Raw genomic sequence first — 21,884 nt, 5'->3', positions numbered from 1 at the left:
TTGAGGTTAGGAACCAAGTCTTACTCATCTTTATATCTTCAGAACCTAACAACTATCACAATATTTAAGGTCTCCTCACTTAAGGACTCGACTTTTCTCTTTAACACATCCTTTCCTATGTGGCCATTACAACTCATAACCACAAAAACCAACCAAAAACCATCAAGTGATGCCTGATAGGATCTCTGTTGAGCACTTCACATACGTGAGTCTCATTCTAATCTCACAACAGCACTATAAGGTAAGTACTTTTAGTGTTGAGGCAACAAGAACTGAGAGATGTTAAGCAATCTGTCCAATATCACACAGCTAGTAAGTATCAGAGCAAGATGGGACTGCAACAATCATCCTCTCAATGACATCATGCTCCTAAGTGCTGAAGATGTGATCATAAGGTATGGCTTGTTATGGAAAGAGGAGATGGAAAAGAGCTTTGGAGAAGAAGAGGAAGGGAGATAAGCAGGAAGAAAAGAGGAGGGAAGGGGTAAGGATGGAAAGAGAGAGAGGAAGAGAGAGAGGTGCAGAGGTTCATAAAAAAAGATACAAAAATTGAAAACAAAGGAAAAGCAAAAATAATAGTTCTTAAATGATTGGCTTTCAAAGAATAGTTTTTTAAAAAATAATTTAAAACATATACTTTGTCCTTTCACAATAGTTATGGTCAAATAATGTCATCAATGTCCTTCACAGCTCTTCTATGTGGTTATCAGATTTTTTAAGTGGGCTTTTTTACTGTTAAGTGGGAAGATCTACAAATGAGGTATTAGCATTTGGGATTTTCGTTTAGTTAATTTTTCCACTTGCAGCTTATGCATCATTGGTCAAGGGCAGGGGAGTCTCAAAAGTGAGAGTGCAAGGTAAATGCCTAGGGAAAACTAACCACCACACATTTCAGGGCCTCTCGCCTTCTGAGATGGCCCACACTCTGTCTGTGGAGTGTGTTTTCCCCCAAGGCCCTTCTCGCCTTTTGAGATGGACCTCATTGTGTCTATGGAATGTGTATTTCTCTAAATAAACCTACAAGAAAAAAAGAAAGGAAGGAAGGAAGGAAGGAAGAAGGAAGAGGGAAAGAAAGAAAAGACAAGAAAAGAGAAGAAAAAACATAAATGCCTAGGGTTCTGATTAAAAATACAGACCCTTGACCCACATCCCATAAGACCCATAATCAGGAGATCTGTAGTGGGACTAGGGATCTGCACTTTTCAACAATTATTCTAGTTGATCTGATGTAGGTCATGTTCTGTTCACACTTCTGATATCTTATTTTAGGGGGAAATAGCTAGTTATTCCCATTTCATTTATTTATTTCTTCATATTGAGATATAATTGATATATAACATCGTGTAAGTGTAAGCTATACAATGTGTTGGTTTGATACATTTACATATAGCAATTTCTAACTCAATGTTTTTCTCTCTCAGTGGGACCATGGAAGACAAATTAGAAAACAAAAGACTTGGCAGGAAGGATGGCAAGAGGAAATGGGCCAAAGAAGAGAAGGACATGCTACAAGGGGACTCAACTCACTCCTCAACCAAGAGGTGACTGTTCCTTTTCCTTAACCATGTTTCTGCCACGTCTCCAGTACTCAGGGTTGTAAACCACAAATAAAACTACATGTTTAGAATAGCAGGTAGTAGAAGACTATAAAGAAAAATATTTTTCCTTTTTTGAATGGAGGTAGATAGGTGCTTTTAAAGAGAATATTCAATGGCACTTCACATTAAATGTAGAAAAATAAAAATGTAGCCCTTCCTCATCTCATAAGGCTGGTTCTTTCTTACGGGATTAAGGCCCTTTTATATGTTTTCCCCCAAATATTAGAAAACACAAAACCAAGCAAAAGCTAATCTAGAAAACAAAAAGTGTGCCAGGAAGGAGAAGCATGCAGATGGTAAACATCATTCATTCATTCAACAAATATTTGGGTGCCTACTATATGCCAGGAACTGCCCATCAAGAAGCAGTTTGGCCAGCACATCTATGTTACTTGACTTGGATCACACAGCTGGTGAGTGTGGAAGCTGGAATTATATTTGTTCTGAGGAACTGCCTGCCCTGGGAACCAACCCTTTAGGGACCATTATGACAGTTTGCACAAAAAAGCATCCCATGGACTCCTACTTGTTCCAAAAAATGGCCCGCCACAAAAAGCCCTTGCCTCTAACTCAGAACAATCCTTCCTCTATTGAAATATTCTAACTTGCTTGTTTATACCTTTGCAGCCAAAGACTACCAAATGTATCTAAAGGCCAAAGATCATTTCCAAAAATCTCACCTTAATAGAACGCTTGCAGATCACTGATTTTCTCAGGAATTCCTCTTTTTAATCTATAGCACTTACACTCGCTCTTCTAACACCTTGGAAGTCTTGCCAAAACACAGCAAATAGGTTCACTTGCTGCAAGTTTATGAATAAATAGCCTTTGTTAATTGTGTCAAAAAAAGAAGGGGGAAAAAAAAAAAAAAAGCAGTTTGGCTTGGCTTGGCTTGGATAGGGAGCCAAACACAAAAGTGCAGATTTGAAATATGGAAGTGAGTCAAATGCTAATAGCCTAATTTTAGAGGCAAGAGTAAATGGAAGACAAGCAGATACACTCCACCAATGACTAATAACTCAGTCACCCAGGTTATTACACACACATAAAGTCAAATCGTAGGTGGAGAAATGGCCTTTTGAGGCTTAATCTTCATTTGAATCTTTGAACAAGAGGAAAGACAGGTTTTCTTGGGTCAAACAAGAAAGAGAAAGTAGAAAGTAAAGTTCCTTGGGAGGAACCAGATACGGACAGGATGAAGCAAATTGAAGCGGTATAAGTCAACCAGTGATATTACCATCTTCTCAGCCATTTTGGACTCTCAGTGGGTCATATGCTTTTCCAAATTCTAACTGACAAAATAATAAAGAAATTACCATACAGCAAGATGCCAACCTTATGTTTATATGTCAAAACATCAACAGACTTCTTTTAAAAATTGGAATCCAGTTCAAAGCTGTCATTTTAGTTTCTTATTTTTACTTCTAAAAAAAGTCAGTACTCTAAAATTTTTCTCAAGACTGGTGGTTTTTCTAGTTTCTCCTCTTGCTTCATTGATAAGAGACACCAAAGGGTGCTAAACAGTGGAAAACCACAGACAGCTGTGAACTGTGATACTGCAATCTGCATCATTGCTAATCTTTGCAAGTTAAGAAACAGCTGTAGCAGTGGTAGACACCGCAGGATGAAAAGAAGTTTTAAGAAGCTATTTTAAAATTGGATTAAGATAATCACATATCTCTGTTCAGTTTTTTTTTTAACATAATCTATAATCTTCATTGGCATGGTAGCGCATGGAAACTTTGAAAGGGGAAAGCAGTCCATTTTGACAGCAAAACTTAGCCCAATGCTTTAGAGAAGTTCCTAGAAATGCATTGAGGGAAAAAAAAAAGTCAAACACAGGAAAAGAAATTTTTTTTTTCTCGCCTTTGTACTTATTTCATGCCTTTGTGAATTAATGCCTATAGGGTAACTGGGTGTTGAGTCACTGATCCAGCTTCACCTTGATTAGCTCCAGCGAAAACAGGTGGCAAGGTAAAGACATAATGTGTGGGTAAAGACTTACATCTTATCCTTTTATCTAAATCTTGACTAACAAAAATGTTGGGGGTGTGGGATACAGATCTGATGCGTGTAGACATGAAATTACAGGCACCACAAATAGCTTCAGAGTTCCCGGGTTATAAAACTTCTTATAAATTTCAGTAGTTGAAGGAGCGCCCGCCTAAAGTCATAACAGGTCCATCTGTCATTTTGGCTTTGTCTGAGTAATATATTATATGATTCATCACAGGAGCTGGCCGCAGCTTCTCAACTCCAAGTTCGATTTAAAATATGCTCCGTTTGCTTTCTCATATCCATTTTGCTCAGTAGCAACTTAAACGCTTTGCTTCAAATAAAGATGACCCATAACCTGTTACAATTCATGCGATATGCAGCAAAAAAAAAAAAATAAACAAAACCCAAAGGAAAAGTCCTCCCAAATCCACAGTCAAAATGTCCTATTCTGAATAGCTATGTCCACTGATGGTGAGCATAAAGCAGTGTTTTCCAAAACATAGTCCACTAGAGTATCTTCACAGTATCATCTGGAGTGTTAAAAATGCAGACACCTTGCATTTTCAGTCTTCAGTGAGGGCTTGGAAATCTGCATTTTTAACAACTTGACCAGATGATATTTACGCATACAAGTTTGAAAAATGGGATTTAAAGTATATTATGACAATCAAATACAGAACAATGGTATAATAACACCCACAGAAAAGTAGAAACATTTCGGCATTGAGAAGTCAACAGCCTTCGTCATGGATAGTCTGCCCATAGACTATATTAAGCACAAAACAATCCAGTAATTCACGTCTGTTTCTCTTAAGTCATTAAATACATTTTCAAGTGACCACATGAAAACAAATCCAAGAATAAAGTATATGTGGGTGCATGAGTTAGCAATCTATTTAAGGTGATGGACTGATATTCAAGTGTTCTGCTTCATTATCACCAAACTAGGAATGCCATAGTAAGACCAAAAATTAAATGATAATTTGTTGAAAGAATGCCTCTGAATACTATTTTCCAATGTGGTCACTCCTTTAAATGTTTATGATTTAGTGATAATGATAATTACATGGTGAACTTAAAGCTTTTAAACATAAAGGCTGAAAAACTTAAATGTTTTATGATTGCCAACTTTTTCACTATCCCTGCCCTATGCCAGCAGAGTTGCAGGTATAAACCCTAGGAAAGTGATGGTTAGCCCCACTATAAACGTATGAATTTCCATAACAGTTTAGTTCTTTTCTTAATGTAACATTTTTATTGAAGGATAAGATACATGCAGAAAAATTAGATGATTGTAACCATACAGTTTGTTGAAGTTTCATAAAATGAACTCACCCAGGATACCACCACCCAGATCAAGATATAGAACATTGCCAGCACTCCAGAAGCCTTCCTCACCTCCCTCCAGAAGGGTGACCACTACCTTACCTTCTACCACCAAATAATATTTTTACCTGTTTCTTATCTTTATATAAATAGAATCAAGAATAGTATATACTCCTACGTCTGGCTTATTCTGCTCACCATTAAATTTGTAAGATTCATCCATGTTGGCATGTGCAGAATAACACATTCATTAATTACTAATGTAAACTGTTTCACTGTATGAGCATTCCATAAAATATTTATCCATTCCACTGTTAGTGGACATATGGATTGTTTCTAGTTTGGGCTGTTACTAATGGTGCTGCTATGAACATTCTTGTACATGGCATTTGGTGCACACATTTTTATGTTTCTGTTGTGAAATTCCTAAGAATGGAATTACTTGGACATGGAATTATTATGCCATTGTACACCCTGATGTTAATGTTTACATGGCAGCAATCATTCTTAATATTTAATAGTCAGTTTTGTAATTTAAACATCTGGTGGATATGTAACGGTATCTCAGTATGGATTTAATTCATACATCTTAGATGACAATATGAGGTTGTATATTTCTTTATGTATTTTTATTGGATAGTCTCTTGAGTGAAAGGCATACTCAAATTTTCCATTTGCTTCTTTTCTGTATAACTGGTTCCCTGGTAAAATTCTCCACCTTGCCAACTATATTCTTGAACATATTAATCTTAGTTATTTTAAAGTCCATATCCAATACTTGGGGATCTATTTATTTTTCTTGATCTTACTTTTTTGGTCTACCTGGCAATTCTTGACTGAATGCCAGAACTTTTCATGAAAAATTGTTCGGGAGCTAGACCTACCTCCTCAGAGGACCCATCTTATTCTCCAGCAGGCAGTGTGAATGGGATGGATCTACTCAGTTTAATCAAAAATTGAATTGACTTAAAACTTTGTAAAATTTAGTCTACTTCTTATTCACTCCCACCCAAAGCTTTTCAACTGAGAGCCAGGGGTGTTTTCTAGGCCCCTTTTATTTGGCAGTTCTGATATCCAATTTTTTCCCCTCTTAGCACTGTGAGACTGCCAATAACTCTTCTTTGCTTTTCTCATATTTTACGTTTGCTTCTTAGTCTGTTGCCCTGCACAGGTTACGAATTTGGCTCCTGCACATGGTGGAGGCACTGACTTGCAAGCTTCTCTAGGCTTCCCTTCTCTCAGGGATCTTGTCCCTCAAATTCTAACTGACTTGGTTCTGAAATCCAGTTTTTATGTCCACAAGTCCTTTGAGATTGCCAAAGCTCTAGTAGATTCCCTTACTCTTCACTGCTTGGCCACGTCTCACATCCCCATCACCCCCAAACCCACCTAGATTACACAGTGGATTGAGAGGAAAGTGGCTTGCAGAATACGGGGCCTACTTCAATGACTTCTCTCCTCTCTGAGATCCTGGTCCCTCAAATCCCAGTTGACTCAGCAGCTTTTCAATCCTTCAGACATTTTTAAAACTTAATTTAATCTGTGTTTTCTAAATTTATCTTAGGAGAAAGGAATGCTCTGCTATTAGTTACTTCAGCATAGTCCAATGACCATTTAACTGTTAACTTGACCAAACATATACTAATCCCTATTCTTTTTTATTTCCATCCTCCACATGGCTGTTCAAACTTCTACTGCTTTTCTCAAGTCACTACTCACTATTCCTCATCTAAGAAAATAACTCAGGTTCACACTTCACTAGGAAAACAAAAGGAGAGGATTAAATGTTCTCTTCCAGTTTCTCTTCCCTATACTTCACAATTTAAAAAATATATTTATAATTGAAAATTGTATTTATTCATACTTAAATTCTTTTCTGATGTCTTAGAAGAAAAAGTTTCCATACACTCTTCTCTCAATTTCAAACTATTACACCTCCTCTCAGAGATTTCTCATTTATTTATCCCCAACCCCAAATTTAATCTGTAAATATTTGCTTGGGCATGGCTACTTCCTCTCAAGCAATAAATATAAACAAACATTGATTATCTTAAAAAATAAATACAACTTTAATTAATTCTGCCAATTCCTCAAGATCTTTCCTCTCCTCCATTAAAGCTTTTGGAAAAATAAATACAGTTTATATTTACTGCTTCTAAATCCCATCACCTATAAATTCCTAACCTACTATGCTCTGCCTTATTCTATTACCATAATCAGTCTATTCTCTCTATTGTAACTTTTTTTGGTAGCTTTATTGAGATGTAATTGACATATCACATTGTATAAGTGTGAGGCATACAACATGATTACTTGATACACTTACCTACTGCCAAATGATCACCACAGTAGAGTTAGTTAACACCTCCATCACCTCACATAATTGCCGTTTCTTTTTGTGGTGAGAACATTTAAGACCTATTCTCTTGGGACTTCCCTGGTGGTGCAGTGGTTAAGAGTCCACCTGCCAATGCAGGGGACACGGGTTCGAGCCCTGGTCTGGGAAGATCTCACATGCAGTGGAGCAACTGGGCCTATGCGCCACAACCGCTGAGCCTGTGCTCTAGAGCCCATGAGCCACAACTACTGAGCCTGAGTGCCACAACTACTGAAGCCCAGGAGCCTAGAGCCCATGCTCCACAACAAAGAGAGGCCACCGCAATGAGAAGCCCGAGCACCACGACGAGGAGTGGCCCCTGCTCGCCGAAGCTGGAGAAGGCCTGTGTGCAGCAACGATGACCCAATGCAGCCAAAAAATAAATTAAAAAAAAAAAAAAAAAGACCTACTCTCTTAGCAATTTCAGGAATATAATACGGTATTATTAACTGTAGTCACCATGCTGTACATTACATCCCCAGAACTTACTCTTCTTATAACTGGAAGTGTGTACCTTTTGATGGACATCTCCCTATATCTACCCCCTCCCCTCCCCAGCTCCTGGCAATCACCATGCCCCTATCATAACTTCAGTATAAAATTCAATGAGCTTTTTCTCAATTTTCATCAGATTTGGCATATATGCAATGCCCTTTGTGCAATTATCTCCTTCTTTTGTGCCCAAGGTATCATTTTTTTTCTGATTCCCTAACTACCTCTCTAAATGTTTCCTCATTGTATCTTAATTTTTTCCCCCAAAACTTGCCACTAAATTGTAGACTTTCTCTTCATAGCTGTTACATATCTCCACTAGAATGTTTCAGAAGGAAATGAACACTTTAAAAAATTTAGTGCTCATGTAGTCAAAACCAATTTGAAAAGGAATTATCACAGTTATTTATACGGTGGTTTTTTTTTTTTTTTTTTTTTTTTTGGCCACACCACGCAGCATGTGGGATCTTAGTTCCCCGACCAGGTATCAAACCCATGTCCCCTGCAGTGGACGCTCAGAGTCCTAACCACTTGCCCACCAGAGAAGTCCTATATAGTCTTAAGAATATTCGATGTGCACCCTTCAAGTCACATGGCACACATCAATCCTATAGTATAATTATTCTCGGATCCTTTAAAGCTGATCATATTCAGGTTTAAATGGTAGCCATCATGCATTCCTTCATTTCCTCAAGGCTTCAAGGAGGAAGCAGTACAAACATGACAAATATAAGATTCTTGATTACATGTCCATATATAATCTATTGCTAAGTAATCCATTTTGAATTTTTCCCTAAATGCAAGAGAAAAGAAAAACAAAGCAAAACAAAACCAAAAAACTAAAATAAAAACATGTTCTTTTTCCTGACTTTCTTATTTTATTTCATGGTACCATATTTCTTGCTGTCTGAGCCAGAAACGTGAGAGTCATTCTCTTTTCCTCATAGTTCCTGTATCCTATCTGTCTCCAGCTTTTACCTATTTCACCTCTAACATGCTGGCTCCTCAATTCCTCTCAAAATATCACTTACCCAGTTCAACTGGACTATTCACATAATTTCGTAGTTGCTTATTCTCCCACATTCAAGCCACTCTCCATAATGCTGCTATAGTCATCTTTGTGAAACACTTTTGACTCTTGCTGCCTACAAAGGCAGGCCTAACCTCTGTGATAAAAGGCCTACAAGTCCCCCTCACCCACCGGACCCTGGGTTTCCTTCCAGGCAGTGACCCTCCTCCACCAGGCACGGGAACATCGCTCTCGCAAGTCAACATTCAGGCCACGGAGCATCTATGAAATCCACACATTTCAAACATTCCGCACCGTCATACTGGTGGCAGAAGTATCTGTCCTGTCCAAGAGAACATTGCTTCTCTTTTACTTATGTGTATCATTATGTTTTCATTTGACGTTTTAGCTGATAACTAAACACTAGTAATTCATAACTAAATGTTATTCAAGTTGTTGTCCTTGTCCTAAGACTATCCAAGATAAGGGTCCAAAGACTGTACACTTAAAGGATGGGTGGAATGAGATGTTCTCTCTATGCTTCCCTTATCTAGTTCATAAGTCAACTAGTTGTTCTATTTTCCTATCGGGTTAAATTGGCCACTGCCAATCATGTCTCCTAGTAGCCCCATCTACGTAAACCTGCATAAAAATAATTCTACTTCAACTTGCTGATTTAGGTATTATTATTCTCAACTCGTAGGTAAGGGAATTGAGACTCCCTTGAGGCATTTAGTAAGTTGAGCAAGGTCATTTAGAAACAGGAGTTTAACCTAGTCTTTCTGAAGCCAAATTCCTTGTTCTTTCAAATATACCAACACTAACAACACTTACCTATTTTTGCCTCTATTAAACTGTAAACTTCATGATAGCAGAAACCACATCCTTCCAAATTACTATTGGATCCAAGAGTCTAGCACAAAGTCTGAAACATTATAGGGACATAATAAATATTATTGAAGTAATGGGCGATGGACTAGCTCTGAGCAATACTGTAGAAGAGGTGACCTTTGTTATAGGCACAACAATCTCCCCTAACTTCTTTTTACTCTTTGTTAGTATGTCTCAACTTTCCTAGTGCTTTGCCCCACCCCATTTATTTGCATTTTAATATACAAATATCATTGTCAATCATTTAATATATCAATGTCGGTTATGTTTTTCCAAGTGCATTTGTATTTAACCTTTATTTCCAAGTACTAAATGTGAAAGTAAATAAACGAACAAACAAACATATCTTCAAGTCCCAGTGTGCCTTCCTTAATAACTCTAAGGAATAGGGTAAAGTGCCAAAGGACTTATTTATGAGTAGCAGCCCCTGATCCCTCCAGAATGGGCTCAAAATTGGAATTGTTATGGCTATAGGTGCTGAAGGGCAGTCCCTGCAAATTGCTGGAAATGCAGAAGCTGGAAACGTTAGTGAAAAATTCAATGTGGTTTAGTAAAACAGAACTTTGGCAGTAATTCTCTATATATTGGAGAGAGAAGTACAAAACCCTTACACCAAGGCAGCATTGTCTAGGAACTCAATCATAGAATACCTTTTCCTCATTTGAAATTACGAAGCTGTTTTGTTAACACTGTTTTGGGATCCCTTTATCAGGCAGAGTGTCCGGTTTGAACGCCTCCTATTTTTCATTTTCCTTTTGCTCACAGCCTCTGATCTAGCACAGTATTTTCTCAGTGTCACATGTTTCCTTTTGTAAATGAACATGAAGCTATCAGAATGTACCATCAGCCAAATGAATGCCAGGAAGAATGTCTATAGCATCTACTCACAATCGACTTGGTACATTTTGTACTAACAATTGACTTACTACAGTAATGAAGCAGGCTACAACCCAGCATACAGTAAAAGTGACTTATTATAAAGAATGCTTATATTCATGAGAGAACAGAGAAAGATACATGTAAAGTGACCCAAAGAAAGTTAAATGAACAGAAAATTTTGTCGTTGCCTGCATTGCCCTTTTACTTAAATTTCTATGATACCTTTTTGGAAGGAAACAAAAATACTTCTGTTATCAGTGTTTCTGCTTGGAATGGTTTAAAGATTTATAACCTAGGGATGTTTTTTGGAATCCCTTTAGGTTGGAGAGAAAGTAATTCTCCAGAAGTTCTTATGTAGTATTATAAAACATATTAATTTATTTATATTATTAATTTTAGCTATATGGATTTAGCTATATATTTGGATTCCACTCTATACAAGAATAATTCTTTTTCATTAAAACAGGAGTTCTTAACCTTGACATTATTGACATTTGGGGCTAGATAATCCTTTGCTCTGGGGTACTGTCTGTGACCTCTACCCACTAGATGCCAGTAGGATCCCCCAACTGTGACAACTAAAAATGTCTCCAGGGACTTCCCTGGCAGTCCATTGGTTAAGACTCCATGCTTCCAGTGTAGGGGGCGCGGGTTCCATCCCTGGTCTGGGAACTAAGATCCCACATGCTTTGCGGTGTGGCCAAAAAATAAAAAAATAAAATAAAATAAAATATAAAAATAAAAATGTCTCCAGATATTGCCCAATGTGCCTGGGAACAAAATTGATCCCCAGTTTAGAAACACTGCACTAGAGCAGGGTATTATCCCTGCTACCTGACATTTATTCCTAGGGCAAACCGTTAAAAATTAGCTAAATTCCCTAAATAATATAATTAGAAGTGTTATATCAATCCCATTTTTAAAATATTTTCTTACTTTTTTTTCCAAATTGAAATGTCCCACATCCATTCCATACATTAGTACTCTACTTAAGTTATAAAACCCATCTCAGTCTCCATTCAAGCTACAAAGTCTTCTCAGAAGCTTATTGTCAACACTTTTCAAAATTAGTAATACTGTATAATCTAAACACACAATTACTGAGTATATACTCTCTTGGAATGACTTTCCAAAGAGTTATTTACACCCATTTCATCTTCCCAGCTAGACCATAAGTAGCTCAAAGGCAAAGGTGCTGCACGAGTAGACACCGGAGTGAGACAGGCTTGAGTTCTAGCCCCAAAACAGAAGAACTGTGTGATTTTGGACTATTTATTTAATGTCTTTAAACAAATCCCTATATTGGTAAAATTAAAATAAAAAGATCACATATCTCATAGTGTTACTGAAATGAGTAAATGAAATATAAGGTCCTAAGACCTCTGCTTAGCATTTTTGTTTATTCATTTAACAAACACACTGTGTACATTATGTATCAAGCACTTTTCTAAGCACTTCATAATCTAATTTAGTCCTCATTAAAAAATCTAGGAGGTAGGAGGGATAAATTAGGAGTTTGGGATTAACATATACATGCTACAGTATACAAAATAGATAACCAACAAGGTCCTACTGTATAGCACAGGGAACTATACTCAGTATTTTATAATAACCTATAAGGGAAAAGAATCTGAAAAAAAAACATATATATGTATGTATAACTGAATCACTTTGCTGTACATCTGAAACTGACACAATATTGTAAATCAACTATACTTCAATTAAAAAAAATCTAGGAGGAAGGTATAATTATTACCCTACATTTAATGTTGAGGAAATTGAGACCTAGGAAAGCTAAATAACTTGCCCAAATTCACATGGTTAATAAACGAGAAGGGAGATGTGAATCCAAGTAAGCGAGTTCCAGAGTCCTTGTCCTAACCATTAAGCCATGCTTCCTTGCGGGTATGAAACAGGCACTCACTAAAGTTATCTACCATAAGTATTGCATTCATTTTTTTTTTTTTTTGTACTTCTTCAAGGCACTGAATGAGTACTAAGTAAATGAGAATATTTGCAACTCCATAATGAGCCTTGCTGGGATAAGCACTGGGTTTTATTTCTTTAACATTTCTTTTCCAAAGTTAAAATTTCAAAACTGTTATTTCATTTTGCATCTGGAGGCTTAGATTACCCTTGTACATCAAGTTAAAATAATTTTGTCTAGGATTTTATCTAAAATATTTTATAAAAAACTTACTGATACATCAAATGAGGAGTAAGAATGGAAAAGTGCTTCCAAAGAATCAGTAAAATTTACAGAACCCCTCAGGCCATACCTCAGCTAAGTTTAACTAGTCATTTCAATCTCTATGTCATATAATTTTATTTTTAAGAAAACGGTTAAAATATTAAAATATACTAAAATAACATACATGATAAGAGTTTTCCCATAAATTTTAGACCAGCAGAGTTTTTCTCTTTGAAATAAAAACTTTAATAGCATACTTTTCTTTGGAAATTTAAGAAACATTTAACCTGTTTTTTAAATTTAATTCCATTAGGTATTAATTGCACCTGTTCAATATAGAAGTGGTACATGATTTCTGGCAAAGAGTGTTTACTTAACACATGATGAGAAGGTGGCATATCACTCAGCTTTAAAAAAGTTTTTTAAATTAAGTTTGTTTTCTTTAATTTTAGAAAACTAAAGAAACTATAGAACATTAACATGTTAAAGTATATATATGAAAAATATAAAAACTATTTTAAGATGAAGAAGCTCAAGTGTAAGATATATGCGATAAAGAATTAAATGAGGGAATTCCCTGGCAGACTAAATGAGTAGGATCCATCACTAATAGGTCTTGAAAAAATAAAAAGAGAGGGGGCTTCCCTGGCGGTGCAGTGGTTGAGAATCTGCCTGCCAATGCAGGGGACACGGGTTCGAGCCCTGGTCTGGGAAGATCACACATGCCACGGAGCAACTAGGCCCGTGAGCCACAACTACTGAGCCTGCGCATCTGGAGCCTGTGCTCTGCAACAAGAGAGGCCGCAATAGTGAGAGGCCCACGCACCGCGATGAAGAGTGGCCCCCGCTTGCCACAACTGGAGAAAGCCCTCCCACAGAAACGAAGATCCAACACAGCCAAAAATAATTAAATAAATTAATTTAAAATAATAATAATAATAAATTTTTAAAAAAATAAAAATAAAAAGAATAAAAAGAGAATATGTGGATTTTGTCCCTGTTAGTACTGGTAATGTACTCTTCACTTTGACAGGAACCTGCATTACTGCCAAATATACCACTGGAATATAGCTCCATTTATCTTATTGAATAAATGTGGTGAAAATCCACACAAGGATCAATTGATGTTAACAAAATATCATAAAATAGTATCATTCACTACATTTATCAGACCTAAAACACACAAATACATACATGTAAACAAACAAAAAAACTACTGAAATTTAAATAGAAAGGAAAAAGACTAACCGTACTCACAAAACCATTTGACAGCTTAATAAACTGCATGACATTCTAAATGAGTGAGGAACAGGAGTGCCTTCCTAACACATTCTATTTCCCTACCACATAGAAAATACAAGACAAGATATAAGAGACAGACATGCATTCTGGAATACTTTACTCATCTTGAAATTATTTTCCATAAAAGCCCCCTGGGAAGTTATTTCAGATTTTTTAGAATCGTGGGTGGATACTCAAAAACATTACAAAAATATTTAGTAAACCAAAATTCATGTTCAGTCACAACTGACCTCAGGGAAATGTTTGATTCAGAAAAGATGACAGCAGCAGCGCCATTTATAAAAAAGAATATCTGCAACTCCATAATTAATCCAAGAAAAGATTAATTATGTTATAAATTAATCCAAGATCTTATAAAATTTGAAACCCATGATAATTCTAGATAGCTTATGGATAGAAATCACAGAGGTATTTATAATCTACAAAAATGGAGTATAAAATTATTTTTTTAATTCTCTCTCCATTGAGGCAAAAAAGGAAGCAATATCCTAGAAGAAAGGTACAGTTACACATATTTATGTATTTTATTCATTCATCCAAAATTCTCTGAGATTTTCCTACTATACCAGGCTCAAGACTAAGCACTTATTTTCTAAAAAGTGAAGAAGAAATAGGCTCCAAAGTACATGTGACAAGTGTTTCATGGGGCATTTTTTGTTTTGCTTTTTTTGTTTGTTTGGTTGTTTTTTTGGCTGCACCGTATGGCTTGAGGAATCTTAGTTCCCAGACCAGGGATGGAACCTGGGCCCCCACCACCCCTCAGTGGAAGCACGATCCCTAACTACTGGACCACCAGGGAAGTCCCACATGAGACAGGTGTTAAGCAGAGGTCTGGATAGCTGTCAGGGGAGCAAAGGAGTGAACTGTGCCCAAGAGTATCAAAAAGACAGTGGAAGTACCATTCTACTGTTTCTCTTGAGCTGAAAAAATGAAGGATCCAATAATCTGCTCAACACAGAAATTCAGAATGGAAATTTCTTGTTTCCAAGGTGAAAAACTGAAAATAATCTCAAGTGCACAAACTACCCAAATAGAAAATACTTTGGCTCATATAAAGATTATATTTAAAAAATAAATGTCTTCTTATGTTGATATCTGAAATCATGTTAACAATAATAGATAATATTCATTGAGCAATTACTATGCATGAGGAATGTAATGCTTCACATATGTCAACTCATTGAATTCTCTCAATGTCTCTAAGATGAGAAAAAAGAAGACGGAGAGAGGAAACTTGCCTGAAGACACAAGACCAGTGAGTAGTGCTTTGCCTCTGAAGACCATGTTCTTTCATAAATATATTCTGCCTCCTCCCTGGAGATTCTGATGACTGTGGAATTCAGGAATGGCTACAGGAGAGGATAATGTATTTTCATAGTAATTTCTACATTGCCCTTGCTGCTAACACAGATTCTCAGAAGATTACATAGATGATGTTTCTCTACATACAGACTCAACACTATGTCTCTTGCCCCAACATGTGCAAATAGGAAGGATGAATTCTAACTTCCTTTCCCAGGGAATTATTAACACTTTGTGTTGAGAGTCATGTCCTTTGAAGAGGCTTAATCCTCTGGATGGTCTCGAGGTGAGGGGATTTGAGACTGCTGCTTTGGAGAGACAAGACTGGAGGAAACAGGGCTACCTTTCTTAAAACTCAAATGTGTTTGGGTTTTCTTAAGTTTCTACAAGTGTTGGAAAGTCACACTTCTGGTGCACTGTGGGTGGCGTGATGTCTACAGGATGGTCATGGAGTCTGGACTCTAAGCACCGTAGCCTTGAGCTCAGGGCTAGAGTCTCTCTGGCGTGGCATGTGATCTCTGGGAAGACTACTCTGAGAGGTGTCCCAGTGCTTGCCAAAAGTGGAAAGCCAGGATCCATGTAAACAACATTTAGCCGAAGGTTGGATGCCAATGATTGCATCCACCAAGGCTTATGGCAGGACCCACTCCTAATTTACAGGCAACTCTAAGTGCCTAGAATACCTGTAGGACCCTGGGGAGGGGGAGATCACCCACACTCCCCCACCTATTCTAGTGAATGGGGGCTCAGAATCAAAATTAATGCGATTTAGAAAAATCATATAGGTGAGATTTCATGGACCTGAGTAATGTGGAGAATATTCATTTCACTACACAGTGATGTGTGAACTCTTGCAGTAATTACTCCATAGGACTGAAAGACATAAAAAACAACACAGAATGATTCAAAAAGAATCAGACACTTGCAAATAATTAGTATCTGATGCCTGGTTTATATATGAATAGGTAGTAAAAATAGGTAGTCAAAAAAAAATTTGTAAACGAACTTTCATGTTTAGTTTGAACAGTCTTAGAGATTGGTAAGATGGTCCACATGCATCCCCCAGATCACAAGTCCCCCATCAGTACTGATGCTGATTCATCCTCAACCCCACATCACCCCTGAAGGTAGGAGTGAAGCCACAGTGTGTTTCTTCTTTCCTCAAGACCACGAGGGGGTACAAACCCAAGGTTCTTCCTGAATCCCCACCAGAAGTCAGGTGGTCTAGAATATTTTAAAAGTCTTCCATTCTGTTTGAATCACCCTGTTTTTGTACTTACATTCTTTGACAATATGTGAAAGATGACAACTTAAACTTCCTTTGTGAAGAACAGCCAGTAACAATAAGCATTTATCCAAACTTCTTGCAGTCAACACACTTATAGTACACAACTCAACCAAAGCTCTTTGCAGGGGAGAGGGAGATAGTATTTCACAATAGAGTAATGAAAAGCAGGGTACGTAGAGTTACCCTGCCTGGGTTCTTAGAAATGTCCTAAATAAAATCACAGATTAGTAAGTTGAGGGAGCATTAAACCATATTAAAATATTTATGGAGGATATATCTATGTATATGAGAGGAAGAGTATATTTATGTACATGAGGGAAAGAGTACACTATATTCATATGGGTATATGCGAACTACTTCTTTTTAAAATAAGACTATGGTGAGTCAGATGCAAATTTGAACTTCAAACTACCTCTTCATATGACGTGAACATAAGAATACAGGGAAGGGCTGGCACGGGGCACTGGGAAAAAATGTACATGATATATTTGAACAAACTGAGATTAGCAAGGATGTCTCGGAAGGGGCTGTCTTGTTCTTGGCTTGCCCAGTGCTCTGAAGTGAAAACAAGGAAGTGAGTGAGATGTTATGATTCAAATGTCAGCTCTGACTCCTCTAAAGATAGTTTATGGGGTGCTGCTGACGGTATTATGATGTTCTAGCAATGCAGTATGGTATTTCTAAAAGAAGCTAGTTAGAAGAGGATGAATAATAAAAATAAAATAATCTTGGTATTATATTTTTTAAAAAAGCAGATATAGGACTTCCCTGGTGGTCCAGTGGTTGAGACGCCACGCTTCCACTGCCGGGGGTGCGAGTTCGATTCCTGGTTGGGGAACTAAGATCCCACAAGCTGCGCAGTGCGGCCAAAAAAAATTTTTCAAAAGTAAAGCAGATATAGGTGTCAACACTTTGATTCATGTGGCACCCTTGAGAAAGCCCCTACATACACAGGTAAAGCTGAAAAACCAAATAGTAATCTGTCATTCTTTACCAACATGCAAAACTTTATGGAAATTTGCCTTTTTAAATAAATGTAGACACTATCAACAACAGAAGAGAGTGTAGTTTTCTGTCATCCTTTTCAGATCTTAGGACATTGTTTATCGTTCTATCCTTGTCTATCTTTAGAGAACTTCTGTATACAAACATCCCAAATTCTGCTTACTTGGTAATCTGTATAGATCAAGCTCACCAAGTAATATCATCAAAACTCCTCTTAGAAAAGTGACAGCTAACACCCATGCCTTTTCTCACTATAATCGCCTACAACTTCTCAAAAATAAATTGTTTGGCACTGTATATTGTCCCTCTACTTTTTCTTACCAACCTTATCATTGAATTTATTTCTCTAAGACTCTCTTTTGTTCTTTTTATCTCCTCCTGATTTCCTGTAAACTCAACAAGATGATATCAAGGGCTGGCAATGATCTCCTCCTCCCCCCAAAAAATTTAATTCAAGAAAAATAAAATCAAATTACAAATGCTGAACAGAAATGTTAACAGAATGTCACAACACTATCCTTTCTCCAACAGTGATTAACCTCCAGTGGCTATTCCTTCCAAGCGTCCTTCACTTTAAAAAGGAAGCTTTCGGGAATTCCCTGGCAGTCCAGTGGTTAGGACCCTGTGCTCTCACTGCCGGGGCTGGGGTTCAATCCCTGGTCCGGGAATTAAGATCCCGCAAGCTGTGAGGTGTGGCCAAAAGAATAAAAATTAAAAAAATATAAAGGAAGCTTTTTGGAAATCAAGGGTCCAACCTGTGTTGTGTACACTGTGGGGATCCAAACTGTTCCCTATTTCATTAGATGAATTAATATCTCATGTTCATTTTTAAGTAATATTATCAATATCAACTCAAATAGATTTAAAATGACACTTGCAGCATTACTCTCTCTCTTCCCTGTCCTAATTACAGTAAATAAGCACGGGCAAAGTGCCTGGGGCCTATGGGGAAAGTAGCTAAGAAATGAGATCCATACCAGTTGAAGGTGACTCAGCATAGAATTTGACCTGCTGTAGGACTCATCTCAAGTATGGTAAAAACCATTCTCTCTCTGAGCCAGAGCTCTGCACTGATAGTCAAATTAAAGTCAAATTAGGTCAGTAACTTGCATGGCTGGCGATTCACTGACATAGCCTTTAGCTGAATTATGAATGGCTTTTCTAACTAACAGTACAACCTCTAGAGTTGTAAGGCATGTCCTTTTCTCAAGGTCACGGGGGTACCACTTTTTTTAAATCTTTTTTTTAACATCTTTATTGGAGTATAATTGCTTTACAATATTGTGTTAGTTTCTGCTTTATTACAAAGTGAATCAGCTATACATATACATATATCCCCTTATCCCCTCCCTCTTGCATCTCCCTCCCACCCCACCCCACCCCACCCCACCCCACCCCTCTAGGTGGTCACAAAGCACAGAGCTGATCTCCCTGTGCTATGTGGCTGCTTCCCACTAGCTAGCTAGCTATTTTACATATGGTAGTGTATGGCTTCCGATTTGGATTCTCTTTCTTCTTTTTTTTTTAAATAAATTTATTTATTTTATTTATTTATTTTTGGCTGTGTTGGGTCTTTGTTGCTCTGCACAGGCTTTCTCTAGTTGCGGCGAGCGGGGGCTACTCTTCATTGCGGTGTGCAGGCTTCTCATTGCGGTGGCTTCTCTTGTTGTGTAGCATAGGCTCTAGGTGCATGGGTTTCAGTAATTGTGGCACATGGGCTCAGTAGTTGTGGCTCACAAGCTCTAGAGCGCAGGCTCAGTACTTGGGGTGCACGGGCTTAGTTGCTCTGCGGCACATGGGATCTTCCCAGACCAGGGCTCGAACCCGTGTCCCCTGAATTGGCAGGCGGATTCTTAACCACTGTGCCACCAGGGAAGTCCCTGGCTTCTCTTTCACAGGAGGCTTTCTTCCAGTGAACTCTCGTTTAATTGATGAAAATGCAAAGAATTATAAAAAGCAAAAGGATAACTTAAGAAAAGCTTTGGCAAAGGAGTGATTAAATGGGGTAGATTGATGTATGAGATAAAATTTAGAAAATAAACCCCTGGTCCAGACTAGATGTGAAGAAATTGTCCTTGTTCCCGTCACCTCTCCTGAGAAGCACTGTTCATCAAAAACTCTTGCCATTAGATTCCACCTCCTGGCCCCCTCCTTCTGACTTTTACCAATTTCCTGGACACCCTTCATTCACTGAAGGCTTGAGCCCAGAGCCCAAATTCTTCATTCCTTAATATTTAACCTCTCTCTATTGGTCCATTTTCATTGTGATTTCAACAAGCTCAAGTCCCTCCTATTCTTTTTTTTTTTTTTTTTAACATCTTTATTGGAGTATAATTGCTTTACAATGGTGTGTTAATTTCTGCTTTCCCTCTTATTCTTATTTTTGTTTTTAAAGGAATTCCTTTTTATTTTTATTTATTTATTTTTGGCTGTGTTGGGTCTTCGTTTCTGTGCAAGGGTTTCCTCTAGTTGCGGCAAGCGGGGGCCACTCTTCATCGCGGTGCGCGGGCCTCTCACTATCGCGGCCCCTCCCGTTGCGGAGCACAGGCTCCAGACGCGCAGGCTCAGTAATTGTGGCTCACGGGCCTAGTTGCTCCGCGGCATGTGGGATCTTCCCAGATCAGGGCTCGAACCCGTGTTCCCTGCATTGGCAGGCAGATTCTCAACCACTGCGCCACCAGGGAAGCCCCCCCTCTTATTCTTAAATATAAAAAGCATATTCTATAGTCACCTCCAATATATTTAACATACTATGGCCAGAACAAATATTTTTTAAAATAAAGAGCCAATCCTGTGACTTGTGACTCAAACGCCATCAAATTCTTCCCACTGCATTTCTGATAAAATCTCAGTCTCGTTGTATGAGTGCTTGTCCTCCTTCACCTTTGCTGTGTGTCTCTAACAGTTTGGGACCTCACAAGCAATCTGCCCTTCGCTCGCCTTTGAACATGCTGTTTTCTCTGCCTGGGATTCTCCCCGCTCTCAGCACTAAGATTTTCTTCCTTCAAGAACCAGTGTAAATGCCATTTCAGCCAGAAAGACTTCCCTGTTGCCCAGAATGGTAAATTGCAATCTCCGTTCTTTCCCCCAAACCCGTTATGAGGGGTAAATTGCCATTCCCATATTTTAGCAATAATCTACAACTTTACCCAATTCGTTGTCACAATACTTATCCATCCTTCTTTGTATTCCCACCTCCATTACCTTTAGTCATCTGCATGGTAAGATTAACCAGGAAAACTGCATTTTAAAACGTAGAAGGATACTGCCACCAAATTAATTCAACATTATCCTCAGGCTTTGGTTCATATCATTTGAAGCTGTCCCACACCAGTTTCTATAGCTATTTGCACACATAATAAACACATTTAAAGCCATAAGAATTAAACTGCATTTTAAAAAAATCCAAAGGCACAATACCTCACAGAGGCAGCTAGTTTAAAGTCTTGACTCAGCCGTCTTTCCAAAATAAAATGGAAATGTCTTTGAAATCCAAAACTCTATCCTAGGACAGTCATTTTATCTGATCCCAAGTACTCCCAATTAATGTAAAGTCAAGGTAAAACACTATTCTGACAGATAAAAGAGCATCAGAGAACCATTCAAAATGTTATCATTCAAAGATGTAGACAAAGATTATCACATCTGAAAAAGGGACAGCCCCTGGGTTTGTCAAGGAACACAGGCAACTAAAGAGTGAATCATAATGACATATTTTCAACAGAAAAGCAAATAAGGGCACTTACGCATGTCACCAAAGGCCCCCTTTGTCACTTTCGTGGCACCTAACACCACTACTGTGAACTTGTGGGAATACTGGTGCTCCACCTGGAAAAAAAAAACATAATGAATTTAAAATAAGCCTGTAATATAGGATCCAGGTAAATTGTTTTCATTGTTTCCTTGAGACTAATTGAAAACATTCCAGTTGAAAGGAAGTAACATGCATACCAGAAACATTCTTTGATCATGAGGCTTTTCCGTTTTTGATCCTTTCCTCTCTCCGGCACAGAATGATTGAGAAGTTTATATCATGCTTTAAAATGTCACTGCAGCTTGACTGTTAGGACTTCTTTGTAGTCCCTGCTTTACAGGATTTACCAAGCCCTTGAGAAAAATGTAAATCAGGACTGCAGGCTTTCTAGGCGCACAATCAGGCTTTGTACTAGGTGAGAAGCAAGACCTGCCTTAGAAAGGTGAAGTCAGAGCAAGATGTTTGCATTATC

At 37.9% G+C, this 21,884-nt stretch overlaps 1 protein-coding gene across 5 annotated transcripts in view; it reads right to left on the bottom strand.

Moving 5' to 3' along the window:
* PLA2G4A (phospholipase A2 group IVA) overlaps nucleotides 1-21,884 on the bottom strand; it is a 159,332-nt gene that overhangs the window by 91,204 nt on the left and 46,244 nt on the right. For 4 of the 5 annotated variants that reach the window (XM_059904193.1, XM_059904228.1, XM_059904212.1 and 1 more), the window contains one exon: nucleotides 21,405-21,486. In XM_059904193.1, coding sequence (XP_059760176.1) covers nucleotides 21,405-21,486 — 82 coding nt within the window. Of the gene's footprint in view, nucleotides 1-21,404; nucleotides 21,487-21,609; nucleotides 21,643-21,884 lie in introns of those variants that run through there. The other variant, XM_059904220.1, reaches the window with a different exon arrangement.

The sequence above is a fragment of the Balaenoptera ricei genome, chromosome 1 (genome assembly GCF_028023285.1).
Source record: "Balaenoptera ricei isolate mBalRic1 chromosome 1, mBalRic1.hap2, whole genome shotgun sequence".
Classification (NCBI taxonomy): Eukaryota; Metazoa; Chordata; class Mammalia; order Artiodactyla; family Balaenopteridae; genus Balaenoptera; species Balaenoptera ricei.
Note: the sequence above shows the minus strand (reverse complement) of the source record. Positions and strands in the feature narration are given on the sequence as shown.